The following is a 20,542-nucleotide window of genomic DNA, read 5'->3' as shown; positions in this document are numbered from 1 at the left end:
ACCGAGGAGAAACGAAAATAACGATCTTACTAGACCCAGTGACATCGAGAATGCGCAAGTCCATGGTAGAGGGTGGAGAGGGAGAAGTGCATGGAAGGGGGAACAAAAGGAGAGTGCGGAGCAAGGAGGAAAAAAACATAAATAATAATAAATTAATCAATAAAAAGCCAACAGAGGGAGTGCAGTCAGCAAGTGGCAAGTGCTGGGTAGGTCTGATAAGTGCAGGAAGCACAGAAAAGGGGTGAGGCTGTATGGGTACAGATGCAGACCCCAGTGCAAGGGGTGGCCTGGAGGCAGTGCGTGCAGGTGACAAGAGGAGCAGGTACCTGGGCCCGGAGGAAAGAGGATGGCCAGGTGCATGGTGCCGAGGGAGAGTAGAATCAGCAGGGGAGCGGGGGGCGAGGGCAGAAGCAAAGAGGAAGGTCTTGAGGTGCTTCCATCAAAGTTCATCTGGCGGCTGTCTCCCGCTACACCAGATCTCCTGGACGATCATTCTTACGGTCGCATCTATTGGTCAAGGAACTCAAAGGACTATTTTGCTCGTTCGGCCCCAGCGTGGGAGCTCAATGTGCTGCCGACTAGGCTCATGGGTCCTCCGTCCGAGCCTATGCATTTGGCACCACTGAAAGTTTAGTAGCGGAAAACAACTTTTCTTGTGGCCATCACCTCTGCATGACAAGTGGGAGAGATCCAGCCTTCTTGTAAACCACCTTATTTGACATTCCACGAGACAAGGGTAGTGCTACGGACGCACCCCTCCTTGATGCCCAAGGTGCCGTTGGACATCTAAACGAGCCCTTGGTGTTACCTGTATTATTCCCAACGCCTTAGTCGCCGGCTGAGAGGACTTTGCAGTTGCTGGATGTGGCTAGAGCGCTGAAGTTCTATGTGGACCGCACAAAACATTTTCAGACGCCTTCACAACGTTTTGTGAACTTTGGCCTTGTGAACCATGGGAAGGCCCTCTCCAAGGCTTCCATTTCCAGGTGGCTCTCTGGCTGCATCACCCATTGGCACTGGTTGGCAAACCGACCGTTGCCTGGCCGTCCAAGAGCCTATTCGACCAGAGCGATCGCTACAATTACGGCGTTCCTGTCTGGTGTGCGACTGCTTGACATCTGCAAGGCTGCTACGTGGAGGTCGACGCACACCTTCACCAAGTTGTACTGCGTCGACAGGGATTCCAGGGAGGAGTCCAGAGTCGGCCAAGCAGTTCTGCGCAACCTGTTTGCTTGAAGGTGAGCCTGGTGAGGAGGTAAGAGATGCCTAATGTTGAGCCTTGCCACCTCCCGTGGTTGTGCATGTGTACTACTATGTTTTCTTCATTCATGAGCATGTGAAGCCATGCCAGACCCCATGTTGGAGAAGGAACAAGTTACTTACCTGTAACTGTTGTTCTCCAGCATGTGTCTGGCATGGATTCACATGCGAAACCCTCTCGCCTACCCCTCTGCGGCTCTTCACTTGGTCCTACTGCCACTTTACGTGCTACCAAATCTGAAGATTGCTGCCTGAGGAGGGGCTTGGGTAGAGGGCAGTCATTGGCTGGGGGCAGTATGACCCAGAGACCAGTGATTGGTTGTTAGGAGAAAGGCAGTTCAGAAGTGAAACAAACTGATTTTTTTATTTACCGAGGATTCCCAGCCTGACGGGGAATATTCATAAGCATGTGGATCCATTCCAGACCCATGCTGGAGAACAACAGTTACAGGTAAGCAACTTGTTCCTTCTTTAATAGTGCATCACTTATCTTTAGATGGAAGAAATTATCACCAATCTTCCATCTATACATCAGTCTTTTCTTAAGTTGTAAGCAGATTTTACTCTTCGCTGTCACGCTTAGCCTAAAACTCAGGACCCAAAAACAGGACCTACTCTTAAGGACAAATCTTAATGAAAATCAGTTTAGAATGTTCTGCCTGGCCCTTTGTTTCTCCTTCCACCAATCAGGAATCCAGGTTCTTGCCACCATTTTGGCTTTCGGACAACCTCACTACTCTGGGTAACCATGTTAAGGCCTAAACAAACTACAAAGTAAAATACAGGAACACATGTATGTAATGTAAATAAATACAGAAAAGTGTATGTGATGCAAATTACTGTCAAAATCTACCAGGTAACCTGACAGTTAGCAAGCAATGGCAAAGCCATTATTGTTGTACTGTTTTTTTTTTATTGATTTGGCTGAATACATTTACCTTTCAGTTTGTAGTACAAAACTTTGAAACGCTTTATAAAATTTAAAACTTAAAACATGAAAATTCATCCCATTCAAAATCCAGAACAAACCAGGGTAGAATAACAAATTAGCTCATCAAGCTTTTTCCATTGAATTGATTGACATGCGGTACATATTTTCAATGTTCATGTTTTCAACAGAATTAGCTCACTCAAGCCACACAACATAAAATTATAAGGATGAAAGCGTAATGATTTAAATCAACAGAATACAGAAATAAAACGTATATCTAGCAGTGTAATCAAGATTCCAAGTACATTAATTTAACCACAATGCTTCAAGAAATCCAATAGCAGCAATTTTGACAGAGCTATAGTATTGCAAGGGCAGAAAATGTTGCCACAAGATTTTGGAGTTCACAATTCTAAGGTATTTAAAAAAAAAAAAATCCCAAATAGAAGAATTGTTTATCGCTCAGCATGGGACATTCAGTAAGCAAATGCTGCAACGACTCAGTCTGGTTCACATTGTTTGAAAACCGGCATACATTTTAGCTCTTAAATGATTCTCTGCCTCATTAGGACATCATAGGTGGACTACAAATTGAATCTTAGCTGCATAAAAGTGGTTCTGTGTGAATGCGAAGGGCATTTTATCAGTGTACAGTAATTGATCTTTGGATTTTGTTTTTCATTACCATTGATCTTTTAGTTGGAGAGGGCAGGTGCGCACATCTTATTTCTGTGAAACTCGTTTTTTTTTTTTATCTTCAATTCAGGATCAAATCGATAATTATTTCGATGAGTTATTCTGGTAGTTGTGGAAGAGTGAATTTTGAAAAATGTTAAAGCAGCTGTGTAGTTCTCACCCATGTAATTGGTATTTTCATTGAAGCATGATTGATGTTGAGTAATGTGCTCATTTCAATTTTGCAACGAGATGTCAGACCAGCGAAAGCTGTTTCTTGCGCCATTAAGAATAACTTGGCCTTTATATCTGTTCGCGGGTGAACCAAACGGCATGGACTGCCAAGACCAGCTTAGAAACATTTCATTGTCACAATGTGTGTTTGACAACTTCAAATTTGATCGCATTGGCAAACAATTGGTCTACATAGATTTAATCGATTATGCCCTCCAGAGACCCCATGCGCCAAGTATTTTGCAGTGGTAAGTCACAGGGTAGAGCTCCATTGCACATTATTAGTTGTCTCTCAGTCATGAGTTACAATTTTTGGCAAGATGAGTTTTTAGTTAAGTTATGCTTCGACACACAATGGAAGTTCAAATTCCCCACTAGAATAGTATGAGTGATGGAGGGAGTTTGGATAATGAAATCCAGAATCATAAGCTCCTCAAAGAATTTGTCATCGGTAATTCCTGCTGGATTCTTATATACATTAATGAGGGCTATCGCTCTACCTGCTAGTCCTATTTTGACCAATTGCATGAATTGGTTTGGAGCTGCCCACGCTTGAATTTACTAACCAGTGCTAATCTTAACTGCAACCAGCAGACCTGATGTTGGTTTCCCTTTTACGGGCCGTGATGGCCTGATGTAAAATGATTTGGTGATCATCCCATGATGGAGTTTCTCAGAGCCATGTTTCCTGCAAGGCTATGATAACAAAGTTGTTTAGGCAATTGTTGCAACCTTCCATTAGATGCACAAATCCACGCGTATTTCAGCTTGCTAAGCAAACACAACTCTGTTTTTGAGTGGGTTGTTCTGCTTGAAAGTTGTGCCAGTTATGAGAGGGTATGAAGTCTCACGTATGGATACCGTTTGTCCTAAATGTTGTTGCATATCCAAACTTATGGTTTTGATGGGAGATTTTACCAAGATTCGTTCTTGTCTTCGTGTTGAAGCATTCTCAATTGGCGGATCCTGAGCAAATATAATAATTCCCAAGGCAAAAAGCTCCATCTTGGCTTTCCAACTAGTATTCATTACAACTCCTGATTGTATCCACAGCCTTGCAATTGATAAGTCTCATCTACGAATTCCACTTGATGAGGATCAGAGGAGGTAATGTCTCCAAGGCTTGGTATATCTCCAAACGGCACTTCATGATCAGCTGATGAAATGCTTTGGTATGTCTAGCAGAGTATCAAGCTCTTAGGTCTTTTGTGCGCTTAAAGCGAGTCAGATTTCTTTCTCCTTGTTGAGGGATGTTCATAGTAGGGCGCAATTGTTTGAGTTCAGCGTCCAAAAAACATCATTATCTACACATTTTGGGTTGTATATATTTTGTTATTTTGACCTAATGGAGGTTAGCTTATATTGAGAATCTAAGTATAGATCGCCTGCTTTTTGGATCTCCATTTGTCTGTCCTCCAATATTGCGCACTTTTCTTGGCAGTACAGTTTTACGAGTGCTAGGACTCGGTGGCTTTTGACGAGGTTGTTTTGGGCAAACTATTTGTCTGTTGCTGTTCCGTCATGGCTATGACGAGATTGAGGGGCTCATGAGCAAGCATGTGATGGTTTCCACACGGCATGTCCTTTTTTTTTCTCTGAGATCTTCACTTATTCTTTTTACTAACGCAGAGCTCGCTTTGACATTCTGCTTTGTGGGCAAGGTAATTGCTTGTATAAACTGTTTTGTGCTAGAGCTTGGGTGTGAGACTCGAGCTCTTTTTTTATTTTTAATGCCCCTGCTCGGGGTGAAGATGGTGTGTGATAGTTTGTTTCTGATGCTTGTTAATCTGTTTAAAATCACATGCAGTGCATATAGTCTGACATCCAGTGGTAACATGCAGAGTATTGCATCTTATCTTTCGATAATCGAAATGGGACGTCCCACATGGTCGTGCCTGTAACATTATCCCTACGTGACGTGTAGTGTACCCAAAATCCCTTGCGCGTCGAGGTTCTTCAGATTGTTTTTTTCTGCCCAGTATACTGGTCGCTTTATGAGGAGCTCGTCCAGAGACATTGCTGCTGTTATCCTCGACCTTTGGTCGTAGATTAGTTATTGAATATTATCCTACCGTCCCTTCCTTCGACGACTGTTTCCAGATCTCTGCCGAAGACGGTTCCACAGATCTTCGACAGTGTAGTGGTCGGCAGTGCCAACCAGGTGGCTGGGCCTTCTGGCCGGCCTACACAGTGGGGAGAGCGCGGTCGGGGTGGACACTTCCTTTTCTAATAATGCCTTTCCCTTTCCTCTTTGTTCCCTGGGCCTTTTCGTCACTATTTATTTCCTCAGCTTTGCAGAGGACTCATTTAGGTTTTGTACTTCTTGTAAGGCCAAATTCCCTTGGAAGGATAAACGCCTTAAGTGTAATCAGTGTTTGCCCCTTAATCACGACAAGATGGTTTGTGCAGCTTGCATGCTCCTGTGTCCGAAGACGCTAAAGGAGCGCTGTGTTAAGCGGTGGGCGGCCTACGAAATGTCGCAGGCCGAGTCTAGTTCTCCCGCTGACCCAACCGCCGATTGTGACGAGGGGCTGAGTGACGAACAGGCCTCTGATTCGGAGGCGATTGACCTCTCAGCGGAGCATTCTCACTCTGCGTCGTCTGTCCAGGCACCACTAGGCAAGACTCGGGTCCTGCTATGGGGACTGTACACCCTGGCGACAAAGATGCACATGTTTCAAACACTAAGAACACAACCCCAGGGACGTCTTCGACGAAACAGTAGGAGTGGTCCATAGCACAAACGGGCACACCGTTAACTTTGGCTTTGCCCGCCGGTAGTCAGACCTCCCGCAACCACAGGTGCGCCTTGCGACTGGGCCCTCTAAATCGATGGGGCGCTGGCACCAATATTCAGGAGTCCATCGAGACGCATCAGTAGAAAGTGTCCACGGCCGAGAAGGCCCCGTTTCTGCCGAAAATAACCACGCAACCGCAAGCCCGAACTTTACAACTTACCAAGTCTGAGGTGATCACCGAAAGCATCGCTAGGATGATTTCGGCGGATGGTCAGATGCACTGGTCCAAGGATTCATCGAGACCACAGACAATTCCAAGGATTCCTCGAAATCCAGGGATAGGTCAGAACCCACAGAGAGGCCCAAAGACAGACAAAAGGACATGGGTCAACAGCCTCTTCCGGATGGCACTGGAGATATTTCTTCGACTTTAAAGGAGAAATCTCGACATTTGGTGACAGAAGATCCACTACAGGAGCCCTTTCCACCCCTGGTTCCCCCTGGTTCATCTATTTGGACCAGAGAAATTTGAGGGATGTATGGATAGGCTATAGAGCATTGTAGAACTCTGAAAAATCCACACCCAAAAGACCTAGAGAGGAGAACCCCCTCTCCCCGTGGCTAAGGTTCAGAAAGTCTTTGAACCTTCTCAAGAGGAGGAAGAAGAAATAGATTTGACCTCCCTGAGGAGGAGGCCCCTGTGGCCCTATACAATCAAGATGAAGATCCCTTTGCTGACACTGAGGATGTTCATTTGGCAGTCACCTACTCCCAACACCGGAACCTGATGCCTTGTGCTTGGACACTTCCCTCCTCCCCACCCCCTAAAACCACACCCACTCCACCACCGGCCAGCCAAGCATTCCTCTGTTAAATTGTTTAATTCAATCAAGAAGCGGTTAGCGTCACCTTTATTGACACCTGCCCTAACTAGAGCAGTAAATCCTAGGGTAGAAAAATTTTCGACCATCCCCCTCTGACCCCCTTTACATCAGGGGTCATGCTACTCCAGATTCGCTGATAGTAACAACAACTGGGAAGAGACCCGAGGTTCCCCTATCAACTGGGGAGGCACCCCCCTGACAAGGAGTGTAAGACTATTTGCTCTAGGGAAAAGGGTCACAGCGGCTGCAGCCTTTTCCACTCGCATCGCAAATACAACCTTGTTGGCCAGCTATGCCGATGCACAATGGGCCATGATACAGGAGGGCCTTCAAGAGGTCCCTGAACCGCTGCAAGCTCGCCTGCTCTCCACGGTTGCAGAACGCAGGCAGGTTAATCGGAGTATCCTTACAAATACTTTGGATGCAGCAGAGACAGCTGGCAGATCCTTGGCTCAAGGTACCCTTCTGAAAAGGCACGCATAGTTACGCAACTCTGGTTTTAAACTAGAGACTCAAGCCTCATTAATAAATAAGCCAGTGGAAGAAACTAATTTATTTGGAAAAGCGGTTGACAAAGCGCTTGAAACCGCTAAGAAAGAGCATGACTCCCTCAAGACCCTGGATCAGATCACCCCTAGGCCTTTTCTGAGGAGGGGGAGCGGGTCTAAACGTTCCTTTCTGGGTCAACGTTTGCCTCAGAATCCATACAGCTTGGGAAATAATCGGTCCTCTACCCAATGAGCCAACACCTACACCACCCTGTATCCCCCAAGGGGCCAAAGACGTGGTAAAGAAGGGGTTGAAATTCTACCCCTTGAGGCTCCCTGGGTCAGGCCAAAAATGACGCACAGATCCGGGTCGCCTCCCATGCCTCACCGGTCGGGGGCCGGCTAACATTTCTTGAAGCATGGGAGGGGATAACAAACGAGCGAGTACTCAAGACCGTTGCCCACGGGTACTGTATAGAATTCAGCCAGTCCCCCCAATTCAGACCTTGAGCAAGACGCCTGACGCCAGAACATCTGCGCATCCTGCTACAAGAAGTTAGACCCTGCAGTGTACTTCCTTGTACCCAAAAAGGATCTCACTATGCGCCCTGTACTAGATTTGCGCCCAGCGGACAAATTTGTCAAGCCCCAAAAGTTATGCATGGTCACTCTGCAGGAAGTAATTCCCCTACTCACATTGAACATGAAAGATGCATACTTTCATATTTCAATGTTGCCGGCGCACAGAAAATACCTCAGATTCATGATGCACTATCAGTTCATGGTACTACCCTTCGGCATAGCAGCAGCACACATGCATAGGTTATCCATCCCGGTTTATCCTTACCTCGACTGGCTCATAACGGGATTCCTACGAAAACATGCCTGTAAAATACCCAAAAAACAATAGACCTTTCATTCAGCTTGGGATTCTCCATCAACTAAGAGAAGTCGAGCTTAGACCCCAGTCAAGTCAAGCAGTTCGAAGGGGCTGTAATTTGAACAAAGGACTGCCTCGTATTTCCCTCCAACGAGAGGGTCCAAAACGTGCTACTTCGGATCCCTCAGTATGTAGCAAGTGGAGAGTTGACGGTACGCAAGGCTATGCAACTGTTAGGAGTGATGGCTTTGTGCATTTATTTGGTTCCTCGCATGCATCCAATGCAGGAGGGGCTCAGCGGACAATGGGACAATCTAGTGGTTGCCTCGCCAGCCCTCGTTTTCTCTCACTGCGGTTGTGGTCGAGGGAGAACCTCTTGAAGGGGAACTCCTTTTACCCCTCCCCTCCCCCCAGGAGGTCACACTCACTACAGACACATCTCAAGCTCACCTGCTTCAACAGACGGCGCAGAGTTTGGTCGTTGGACATAGCATCCAACCACATAAACCTGTTGGGACTGTTAGCAGTATTCAAAGCACTGAAAGCTTTTCAGGCACAACTGCAGGGGAAGACGGTCCTGATCCTCACAGACAGCACCATGGCCATGTACTATCTGAACAAACTAGGGGGCATTCTCTGCCCAGGGCTGTCCAAGCTGTCCCAGAACATTTGGAAGTGGACTCTCAAACACATGTTCCAGGGGAACTCGATCTTCTGTCAGACTTACTCAGCAGAGATTTCCCACTACCAATGGAGTATGAATGGCGATAACACGAAAACATAGTCACCAACGTTTTCGCAGAATGGGGCTTCCCAGAGATCGACTTGTTTGCTACTCTGGAGAACGCCAAGACTGTGCCTCCAGGTACCCACAGAAACGCTCCAAGGGGAACAGACTCTGGATCACATGGTCATGGAAATAAGTTCGTTTACGCTTCCATCGCCCCCCAGAACAAAACCCCCCCCCCCCCCCCCCGAGTTCCCTACTCAACAAGATAGTGCACAAGATGTACCAGGCACCAGTCACCATGATATTGGTAGCCCCCTTGTGGTCCCGTCAACCCTGATTCGCTCATCTGATGGAGATGTCTCTATCCCTCCCCGCCGCACCAACCCCCTCCCCCCCAGTGAAACTACCTTGCCCGTACAACATGTCTCAGTACAAAGGGGAGACACTTCACTCATGCCTGCAAACATTTAACTTAGTGGCCTGGCTCCTGAGTTCATAGAGTTCGGACATCTACAACTCCCTCAGAGATGCATGGACATACTTAGGAAGCGAGAAAACCTAACACCCGATATTGCTATTCCAGTAAATGGAAACGCTTTATCTGGTGCAATACCAAAGGCATCAATCCCATTGACTGCTCTCCTACCTCCTACTCACATTTTACTGTACCTGTCTCACTTGCTTGACTCGGGTCTGGTTTTTAATTCCCTTAAGGTTCACTTAGCTGCTTTCTGTCTACACTACGTCACAACAGAAAGTGTCCTGGTGGAAGATGCCAGTTATAAAGGCTTTCATGGAAGGGGTCAAGAGGCTTGCCACCCCCCCATTTCTTACCCAGCTCCCGGATGGGACCTGAATGTGGTATTAACCAGACTTCTAGGGTCTCCATTTGAACCTATGCATAAGGCAAGTCTCAAAGCTCTTACCTATAAGACAGCCTTCCTAGTGGCTATCGCTTCTATAAGAAGGGTTCGTGAACTACAGGCCCTTTCATTACAGTTCAGAGATAAGGTGGTTCTGCGCACTCACCCTCGTTTTGCACCTAAATGTATCTCCCAAGTTCCATGTGATCCAATCAATAGAACTGCCTACTTTCTTCCAGAGCCCTGCTAACATGGCCGAGAGAAGCTGTCGCACATTAGATGTGCATAGGGCAGTCATATTTTACTTGGACGGAACCAAACCACTGCGAAAGACGAACCAAGTTTTTGTTTCAGTGGCAGCTGGTAGAGAAGGCTCCTGCTAAGCGAGAACTGCCCTTCAAGCCTAGATCACTCTCTACTTGTGGCACCGGGTCTTCCATAGCATTCATTGCAAATGATCCCCTAGAGTCCATTTGCAAAGCGGCAACCTAGAGTTCTGCACACACCTTTACAAAACACTATTGCCTAGACACTCATTCTAGGTCTGATTCTCAGGTGGGACAAGCAGTACTAAGACATCTTTTCGCTACTGTTCCTTCTCACAACCCACCTCCAACTCCGGGTACTGCTCGCTAGTCTATGCAGCGCATGTGATTCTAAGCAGATTAACAAGCATCAGAAGACCTGCATTATTCGTACATGAAAAAAAGGTGCAAGGGAAGCAAAGGCCATGCCTAACAATCCCTCAGTATAGTTTGAAAAACCTTTATATGCAACAAAATGTTAGGGTGCGAAACAATCTACTGCATGTGCCGGATGCCTGACAGAAGAGCAGCAACGTAGAAATGCATAACACCACAAACAAACTCTAAGGCTGTAGATGCAAATGTAAACAATTTTATTAAATCACAATAAAGCAGCAATGTAAAAAAAGCAATCAAATTGCCCAAATTTATAGTTAATAAAAGACCATTAGTAGCTAATGAGTTGGTCTGTCAGTGGAACAAATAGGGTTATGTGATGTGGGTTCCATAGACATTCATTTATAGATGACCCACAAAAAGTGTCATGTGCGGTGCAAAATCAGTCCGTCAAACACAATTACGCACTTCATTCATACTGCTCTGAAATCACTCGTACTCCTTCTTACTGATAACCTAATATACCAACATGTTTCTTACCTATTACAAGTCAAAAAAAGAGGTTGATTAGGAAATACGTCAGCGACTATCTGTAGTCCGCTGAGAGCACTTCTAAAAAGACACACAACAAGGAGTAATATGCACAGAAATGAAAGAGCAATAATCAATCTGAGCACAATTGAGAGCTGTACATGAACTCAAACCTCAATGGTATTAGTACATATAGGACACCACGTTAGTCAAACAAGAACTTCGGTGGTGGATAGCCCATCAATGGTTCTCCTCAAGGTCTGCAATCAACAGGCATCCCCTGCAACAATAAATAGACATTAGTATAAATATCCATATGTCTGAGGATGAATCTCTTAAGTAGATAAAGAGGTAACCCGTCTGTAAATCAGATTGGGCACCACATGAATAGTTATTCTGTTGGAGGGCGCAGATACAGGCAGCTATGGGGTAGGAGTGTGAGAGCATGAGTCATCATCCTAATATCATGACTCTAAGGGTTGTCTACGAAAACAGACTAAGTCGGTCTATAACGGGGTACATTTGTCAGATCGAAACTCTATGCAGGACAGAGCTCTAAGGGTCACAAGCATCAAGTTAGTTCATCCTTACCGAATGTATCACAGGTCCTTCCCGTTGTGGAGAACGTATAGTCGTGGAACGAATGGTGTAAAAAAACATCTAGCGCGGTGCCATGTTAGAAACTGCACCGCCGCCTTATGTCAAAGGTGGGTGGGATCACCTAACGAGAAAAGTAATAACTTGAGAAAGATAATAGCATTTCTGATGATTGGATCTGCTTAGATTCACATGTGCCCACCCTTCCTCCGCCCTCGGATGGAAGGAACATAGCTTCTTACTACTTTTTCTCTTTTCTGTATTCGCCATAGTCATATGCTCCCTCACAGCAGAAAAAATACAATCGGAGGGACCTCGACACGTGAGGGATTTTGGGTACACTACACGTCAAGTTGGGATAGTGTTAGACACGCCTATGTCGACGTCAGCTTTTAGATTCTCGAAAGACAAGATGCAATACTCTGCGGTTACCACTGGATGTCAGACTATATGCACAGCATGTGAATCTAAGCAGATGCAATCAGAAATGCTTTTACGGTAAGTAATGCATGTCTTACCTCGGGCCGAGCGTTTGAAATAGTCAAGGATGTCGAGAATTGTGAGGTAACCGAACTAGAGGGAGGTGGCTCATTGACATCTGAATCTCGGGCCGAATTATCTGATCAAAAGCAGGCAAGGCACTTTCCCTCATATTAGGTAAATTAATAACTGGAGCGATTTAAAACATCAGACTGCTCACTGAAAGGTATTTGCGGTGTCAGCATGGATGGAAGTCGTTTTGGGGGTGATGTGGTCACCTTATCCCTAGATTCTATGCTCAGTGAAGCTTGGCGATTTAACAGCTGAGTGATGAGGGCTGCTGAGTGAGTTTCACGCCTAGGGTTTCAAAGTTTTGACAATGAGATGATAGCCATATTCATAGCAGTCAGTGTAATTTCAAGAATTGGTGGGTGAACTACAACATCTTCAGAAATTGGCTGAGCAAGTGGGACATTACCCATCTTACAAGGAGTTTGGTTGCTGAATGATATGGATAGGGCTGAAGACTTATGGGGAGAGTGCCCAAACATATTTGGAGATTGTGACAAATTGTGATTGCCCCTTGAAGTGAGTGAAGACAAAGTGGCTATGTCTATTTGTGCTACTACGCTGTTTGTGACATAGCAACATCCAATATCAATTTTATAGAGGTCTGTAATTTGTGTAGGGCGTCAATAGGTTTGTCCGTTAGTTCAAAGGGTGGGATGTCATTGCAATTGACATAACCTTTGTCAGCCACCGCTCTGTTAAAATGAGCAACTTGCTTGCAATTTTTGTCAACATCCATTTCGCATAATGAGATAAAAGGCATATTTGTAAAAATATGCTACCAATAATGAGTCTGAAATCTGCACTGGACTAGACCTGCCTCAAAGCGGCACGCCACATGGCGTATTAGAGATAGCAGTAGACTCTGCCAGGTTACACTCCTCTGTGCTAGGTATAGATTATTTCACATCACGCGATTGCCAAACTCTAATGCCGGCTGCGTTGTTTTTTTTTTTTTCTTCTGTGAAGCAAACACCACAAGGTCCGCTATTTTAGCCACTCTAATGGCTGGGGACTGTCTATACAGTGTCTGCTTCAGTTGCATGGTGACCTTAGTGGTCTCTATTAAGGAGCCATTGCAGATTTTAAAGTGTATAAGCTCTTAGACATGGCTGAGTTCACTGTGCACTGTGCATGCCAAAATTAAGATAAATGAACTATATTTGAAATCGGGTAAGCGTAAGGGGTCGGAGACGCATGCCTGCCGGTTCTAGACCAGAAGACTCGAAGTTCAAGCATTCCACTTGCTAAGTGGCACTTCCGGGCACTTCTCGGTTGCGCGCGTGTGCCATGGATTTTGGATCTTGTAATTGGGGGGGGGGGGGCCGAGTTTAACGCTCTATACTGTAGAAAGGCTCCAAACTTGCATAAAAATCTAAGACAACAAAAGTAAATGTGATACTATTAAGTTATAGTGGACCACTCCTATCAATACACATTATTGAATGTCTTGACCCACTCCTGCACAAAATCCTGGCGTACCACAAGATAAACAAAATTGTCCACTTATTGCCAATCAGCAAGGGCTCCAAGCAGCACTTCCGGGCACGAGATAATACATTTTTATTATAAGCCCATCGACATATGATGGGAGTATAGGGGTAGGTAAGAATCAGTGTAACTTAACCCTTGTACTCAGATTCTTCCCCAGACATGGCAGGACAAAGGAAGAGGGTCTGAGGTTGTTTCCTGCCGAATGTCTCAGTTCTCAATTTGCACGGGTTGCAGGTTCTAGCTGAACTCGGTTTGTCTTTCACTGTTGCAAGGACTCTCGGGCAAAACCCGATGCAGGGCCCCTCTCAGGGCTGGACTCGACTCAGGTGAGCTGTTTTGGATGGTGGTCACCGCAGCACTGTGACACAAAGGGACTTGCTTGTCGCGATTGGACTTTCCCCTCCTATCTCGGATCCTGTGGAAGCTAGCACTCCGAAATTTTGCTGAGGTAAGTCTTGCAGGGTAAGCCAGGGATCCGCAAAGTTCCAGGTCTCAATGCGCAACAGTGACATTGGAAGCACGGTAGCCCAAACTCAAAGCTGGTCAGCCACAGGGCAGTCCCGGGACACTTCTGAAGGCTCTTCTTTGAAGCTTACAGGGCAGACTTCCGGAATGGATGTTCCCTCCACTCCAAGGGTCACAGCTCCTTCGCAGGACTGCTAAAGATATTCAGCAAGACGGGGCTCCTCCAGGACCGCAGCTTAAATTGGTAGCCAGGCTCCCTTCCGACGGGTCTATGGTTTCTTCGCAAGTCTCACAGCTGGATAGAAGTCCTGGCTCCTTCAGGCTTCTCCAGGATCTAAGGAATGGGTTCAGTGGTCCTCTTCATATCTTAAAAGCTGGATAAGATCTGCCGCCCTCACTAGCCAATGAAAGGACTAGCCCGCACACACTCCAGCAGTGGGCCATTCAAGACCGCTGGCGGGAACACTCGTGCATATCACTCGGACATACTGAAATCCGTTTGTGGTTTGGGACCAGACAGTCACAACCCACATCCTGACAGCAAACACACACAGCCCTCCAGTAACCCGCCAAAGCATCTGCTTTCCTGGGCACTGGAAGTCCTTGTAAGGATTTTCCTTGCCTCACAGGCCAGGAAGAAGGCTAAAGAACAAGATGGCAAAAGGACAACCAAAGAACCACGTGGCACGGCCACAGTTAGTAGCCAAATGTGGTAAAGCTAAAATGAAAAGTCCCAAAAAGTAGGGAACGGTCACTGCTGCCACCGGCTTACCCTTTTAGCACACCTGGTGTAACCAAAAATACTCTGAATGTTAGTCTAGGGCAAAATAAAGTGTCCCCCATTGTACTGCAGTGTAAGATGCTTTGTACAATAAGTTACCACAACTGAAAGTTGGGAAAGGGGACACCACTTCTCCTGCTCCGACACCCAAGAAGGAGTACAGACACTCCAATTTCACTATACATAGTTCACTATAATACAACACTATACATAGCTCATTAGAATGCCACAGGGAGTGCGCCGTGCAAAAATGCCTATGGCACTGTTGGGCGTATACCTCTCTCCCCAATACTGGACTCTCAAATCTGGCTGTTATAGGATTTTACTGAACTATAAAAAGTGCTTCTCAAACTCAACTGTTCTCTTGGGCGTGGGCATCTCTCCCACCTTGCAGGACTCTCAAATCTAGCTGTTTTAAGACCGTACAGGATTGCCAGAATCCAGGCATTCAACCATACTGTGAAGATTAGCAGCAAAACCCAGAATCCACTAACTAAAAAAGCTCAAACTCTCTGCATAATTAACTCACTCAAAAAAACGAAGACAACCACCTCTCGCACCGCAAGCACTTCACCAGACCGACGCATAAACCGCACCAACAGCACACATGGACTGACATCGTTCTGATACTCACACCAAAGCTCGGCGCACAGTGTATACCGAGATGAAGCTGCCAACAGAACACCATTCCTCTCAGTATCCAACTCCCTCTTCACCCTAATAACGCATCCCGCCTTCTCATTTGCAGATCCGCCAGGGCGCTTGGGGACCAACTCCGTTGGTGACGGTGCGCGGTACAAATACCTTTAACATTTAACAAGTGATACAAAGTAACCAAAATTAGTAACAGAAACACGACTAAGGGGAACAATGTTTCCCAATACTGACAGCCTGATGGACATGTCAGTTTCCCCATAACATATTAGCAGAAGCCAGAGTAGTGAAGCGTAAGGCTTCACTGCATGCAAAAAGAGCAGGACAGAATCAAAAATAAATGCAAAAAGGTGGGGGTTCCATAAAGATAGAAGAAAAGGTGCCGTAAAGAGGTAGCTTTCCTAACAGTGCCTACCCTTCCTCCCCTCTAGGAGTAAAAGGAACATTGGCATCTTACTTTCTTCTGTACTCTCATGCATTCTGTAAGGCTCCCGCAAGGCAGAAGAAAAAAACAATGAGACCTCGATGCATGAATCATTTTGAGTACACTACATGTCCGGTTAGGGATAGTATTAATCACACCCATGTTGACATCCCTTTCTGATCTTCGAAATAAAAGGTGCAATACTGCGCGATTACCACTATATATCGGACTATATGCACACAGCATGGGAATCATTCTAAGCAGATGTAATCATCAGAAATATGATTACGGTGAGTAATGTCATACATTCACCTTTAGTTTCCTAGAAGTGCATTCATTAACTTATTCAGCAACAAGGTTTGTAGTAATGCAGTAGAATGGAACCAAGTCACAGGAAATGTACACTAACTTTAATCCCTATGATGGGTGGGAATTTATGCCCAGAAGTCACAAAGCTGCTTATTGGGGAAAATGATCTGATGTGTGAAAGAGTTCTTGTGTTGATGAAATGTTCCAGAGAAATATTCAGCAAAGTTACTTTTAGGTAAAATTATGTTCCTTTCAGACACAGCTACTTTTAGACATGATAATCAGCAATGGCATGGAATAACCAAAGGTTATTCTAAGGAGAACAGGGAAAGACTAGTGTGTAGTTCCGGGTAATCAAATCAAAATTTCGAACCCTATAATGTATGTGTTGTATGCCAAAGGTTTTTTTTTTTAAAGTGTTGTGTAGCACATTGTGGGTGACCTACTGTGTTATAGATGTTCTACTGTAATTTTTACTTGCCTTATAATATTTAAAATGTGCCATGGTGTAGTATTATAAAAGATAGTTACTTTTTCTAACTACTGATTGCATCCTTATCTGATCTGTTAAGTGTTAACTGTACTACACAACACTGTCCCCTTCCTGCTTTGTTCAACTTTGCCTGGCCTTGACCACGACTACTTAAGAGTGGCTTTGATCAACTGGGATTGTAGGAAACCTTGCTATACCTAGGTTGTATTTTCCATGTCCGCTCCCAGATGGTGATTTTGAAAAACCCTCCCTCATAACAGTTCATCAATGTCATACTGTCACCTAGGCGCACCATACGGTAATCTCAATGCAAATATTTTAGATCTGTTTTAAAAAGTTATATTGTGGACCAAGCGTTAAATGCTGGCCTCTGCACAGTCGATCAAACATGAACAAGCTGCAAAAAAATACTGTTACAGGTAAGCGTTTCCCATACATTTGGAAACTTGTATGATTTTATATTAACTTTAAACATGCAATTATCTTTTACCTATTTGCTCCTGAAATTTCAATTTTATTGCACTTTATTACGTTAACTTTTTAGACCCTAGTACTTGCTCATTCGACCACATTTTGCTTCAATACTTCCCAATTCATGGAAAAGTTGCCTAACCCTAAATTTTCTTCTCCTTTAAAACACCCTTATACAGTATCTTCTGCATGCCCTTCTATTACCCTTTTTTGTTTCATCAACATCCCCACTGACCTGCCTGCCATTTCACAATTTATTTTTCCAGTTCTACAGCTACCGTTAGAAGTTGGTCATAAACTACACATGACTACATTACTGTAAAATATAAAATAATCGATTTATGCAGGTCCAAAAGCCGGCTATGATGCAAATCCTTTCTCATTCAGGAGTAGCTACAGGAGGACAGGGAAATGCCATTCCTGCTGTCTCTTGATGCAGTTTTCTTCATTCTCCCCTCTTTGTGCCCACTTCCCACCATCTGTTTTCATCCTGATGCTGTTGGAATGGAAGTATGTAAAAGTACATGTGATGATATTGAATTCCTCTTCAGGCTTCTCGAGATCCTTGAAATTGGTGAAGATATGGAGATCGACATCCCTCACATATGGCAGTATCTTGCTGAGATAATCACTCCCATACTTCTCGAAGGAGGAATTCCTATGGCTGAAGTCTTCAGGTGCGAATGATAAATTGTTAAGTGTTTGATTCCTTCGATTAGCGCACCACAAACCACCTACAAAAGAACGTAACTTCATGCAACCTGTTAAATTGGTGAATTCTAGGAAAGGTTTTCTTTATGCAGCCTTTCCTTCATTGACATTGATGAAACCCCAAACGTTTTGCTGTCTTGAACCCTGTCCTGACTTATGGAGACAACTAAAGTTTTTTTGCTTTACTTTCCTCTACTAATATTTTACATTTCAGCCCTTATGGCTGCCAGTTCAGGGGAACACTTCCCCTTTTGCAAAATTCCTTTGTTTTACTATAGACCACCTCGCCTGACATGGAAGTGGTGCAGGAGTGCTAAATGCTTTTCATTTTCTTTTGTAATGTGGTGTTACTTTTTTTGGTCTAGATTGGGCTGGTGGCAGTGTATACATTAGCTTTTTCCTTTTTGTTTTACACATGTGCTTTTATGCTTTACTGCTTAATTCCATTTTCAGTACCATACACTACAAATGTCAGTGCCACCTATTTTTTGCCTGTCCTTTACCAGTCTTCCTGTCTACTCGGGTCATGACATAACATATATTAAGCCTGTTTCTCTGGGTTTGGCTTGGATTTTTGCACCAAGTGTGTTTGTGTGCATCCTGGTCGTGTGCGGCGGGGGTGAGAGGGTCTGCCTTGTACCCATTAAGCCATGGAATAACTCTTATTGGACAGATGTGTGCGGCAAGAGGCTGTCCAAGGTTGGGACAGTCCTTGCTAGTTTGAATGGTGCAGATCCTTTCCATTGGTGGCTGGGGCATTATTAGGACAGTTAAGGGCTTCATAAAAACATATCTGAGGCTTTACAAAACACCACTCTAGTAGAAGTCTGTACCACGTGAGAACATTTGGCAGTGTAGACGGAGCAGCCAGGCTTACCTTAGGGGGCAGAGGGGGCTGTAGGAAGGTGCAAAGTAATTATAGCATACATATGGTCCAGAGAATCCCTGAAACACTGTATTGTTTAAATAAACGTTTTATACCCTATTGGTTATAATGGTGTTATTCACTTTGAGTCACATAGTCATCCCAACACTAGTTACAAGTATCTCTTGCAACCCGTGTAACTTTCTTGTATCAATAATGGATAGTTACCAGACCAATGTCACTATTAAGAACACAGTTCAAAGGGATTAACTTAATTTGTAGATTATTTAGAGGCCTAAAGTTTCTCTGTATGAATACAGTGAACTATTTTATAAGGGCCCAGAGCAGTTCAGGGAAAGCACACCACTGTAATTCAGTTTTAGAAGAGCAGCAGCTATTAAAGGTCATAACTTATTAGTATATACACTTCTCTGGCATGGATTCACATGCTCATGAATATTCCCCGTCGTCAGGCTGGGAATCCTCGGTAAAGAAAAATCATTATCAGTTTAGTTTCTGATCTGTCTTTCGTAGTAGTAACCAATCGCTGATCTCTGCGTCATACTGACCACAACTAATGACTGCCATCTCCCTAAGCCCCGCCTCTGGCAGCCATCTTCAGATTTTTACTGCACATTCAAGTGTTGGGAGTCCTCGTGCTTAGCTCTCGAGCTTTTGCTGCGTGTTTCACGCTTTTTCGGGTGAATTTTCACATTTTTCCAGTTAATCGAGCCTCAAGCTCCACCGTTTCTATTTCCGTTAACGGGTACCCGTTGCGGGATTTTCCTACGCCCCTCAAGGGTGAAGATTTCGTCGAATCAACCTCTTGGAGGATTCCAGAAGATTTGCGGCCTACTTCGAGATGGCCCAGGACGCGAGTTCGTCACCCGGACCCAAGCTGTTTCGCAGCTGCCCTGGATGCGGGCTGCAGAATGTGTTTAAGGAGGACGAACATCTGCGATGCCTCTGTCTTCATGGGGACAAGACTCATGTAGAGAAGGACTGCCAGTTCTGCAAGAACTTGTCGGAGCGGACCATGAGGGACCGTTGATCCCGTCTCGCCAGCTGGTTGGAGAAGGGCTCAACGGGTGAGAAGAAGAAAGGGTCCGAGTAGGCTTCTAAGTCCTGTGCGGGCGCCCCGGTGACGGGGGCCCAACACCAGGCCAAGCGCCGCGAGTCCGCTGGCTCCGGGAGCGCCGAAAGGTCGGGCTCTTCGTTCGCCAGGCAGGGCGCACCTTCCCCGGCACCGTCAAGTACGAGCCAGCACTCCGGTTCGGGGAAGAGGAAATCCGAGACCCCGGGTAAGCTTCGGGAGAAGCCCTGTCCGATCTCGGGAGAGGGGGAGCGAGGCGTCGCCCCTCCCCCTAAGGAGAAGGCCCAGGACGCACCTAAGGTGGTGAAGGCCCCTACCCAGCAGGCAAAGGCCTCTATCGAGGCGATCGCAGCGACTCTGGCCAAGCCGGCAGAGACCCCGCCAACGGAGACTGCCTCCGGGACTAGGGATTCCCTGCCGCCAAGGAGGAATCCTCTTTTCAGCCCATCGTCATGGCCCCCGTGATGGAAGGGGGAGAGGAGGGGGCACGGTAGCCTCCTCGAGCTCGGAGTCAGCCTCGGAGGGGGAACTGACCGAGGTCGTGAGGAATGTCGAAGTCCAATTCGAGAAGGTTCGATCCCGCAAGGAAGATCCTCGGGAGATAACCGATGGCGAGGAAGAGCAGCCTTCCCTTCTGGCGCTGGCGAACCTAGGCCTCAGGATAGCTCGGCGGCCATTTTGTTTGCGATCCAGTCCTTATGCTCTGAGATAAGGACGAGATTACCACGGCCCAGGCCGGAGGACCCGCAACCTGGCCCGTCGGGAAGTCCTCAAAACAAAC

The 20,542-nt window shown here is 45.8% G+C and overlaps 1 protein-coding gene across 12 annotated transcripts in view; it reads left to right on the top strand.

Moving 5' to 3' along the window:
* Nucleotides 1-20,542, top strand: part of EIF4G1 (eukaryotic translation initiation factor 4 gamma 1) — a 1,670,216-nt gene that overhangs the window by 1,489,102 nt on the left and 160,572 nt on the right. For all 12 annotated transcript variants that reach the window (XM_069618798.1, XM_069618805.1, XM_069618804.1 and 9 more), the window contains one exon: nt 17,644-17,769. In XM_069618798.1, the coding sequence (XP_069474899.1) occupies nt 17,644-17,769 (126 nt within the window). The remainder of the gene's footprint in view (nt 1-17,643; nt 17,770-20,542) is intronic.

The sequence above is a fragment of the Ambystoma mexicanum genome, chromosome 10 (assembly GCF_040938575.1).
Source record: "Ambystoma mexicanum isolate Mex_15411 chromosome 10, UKY_AmexF1_1, whole genome shotgun sequence".
NCBI classification, from domain to species: domain Eukaryota; kingdom Metazoa; phylum Chordata; class Amphibia; order Caudata; family Ambystomatidae; genus Ambystoma; species Ambystoma mexicanum.
Note: the sequence above shows the minus strand (reverse complement) of the source record. Positions and strands in the feature narration are given on the sequence as shown.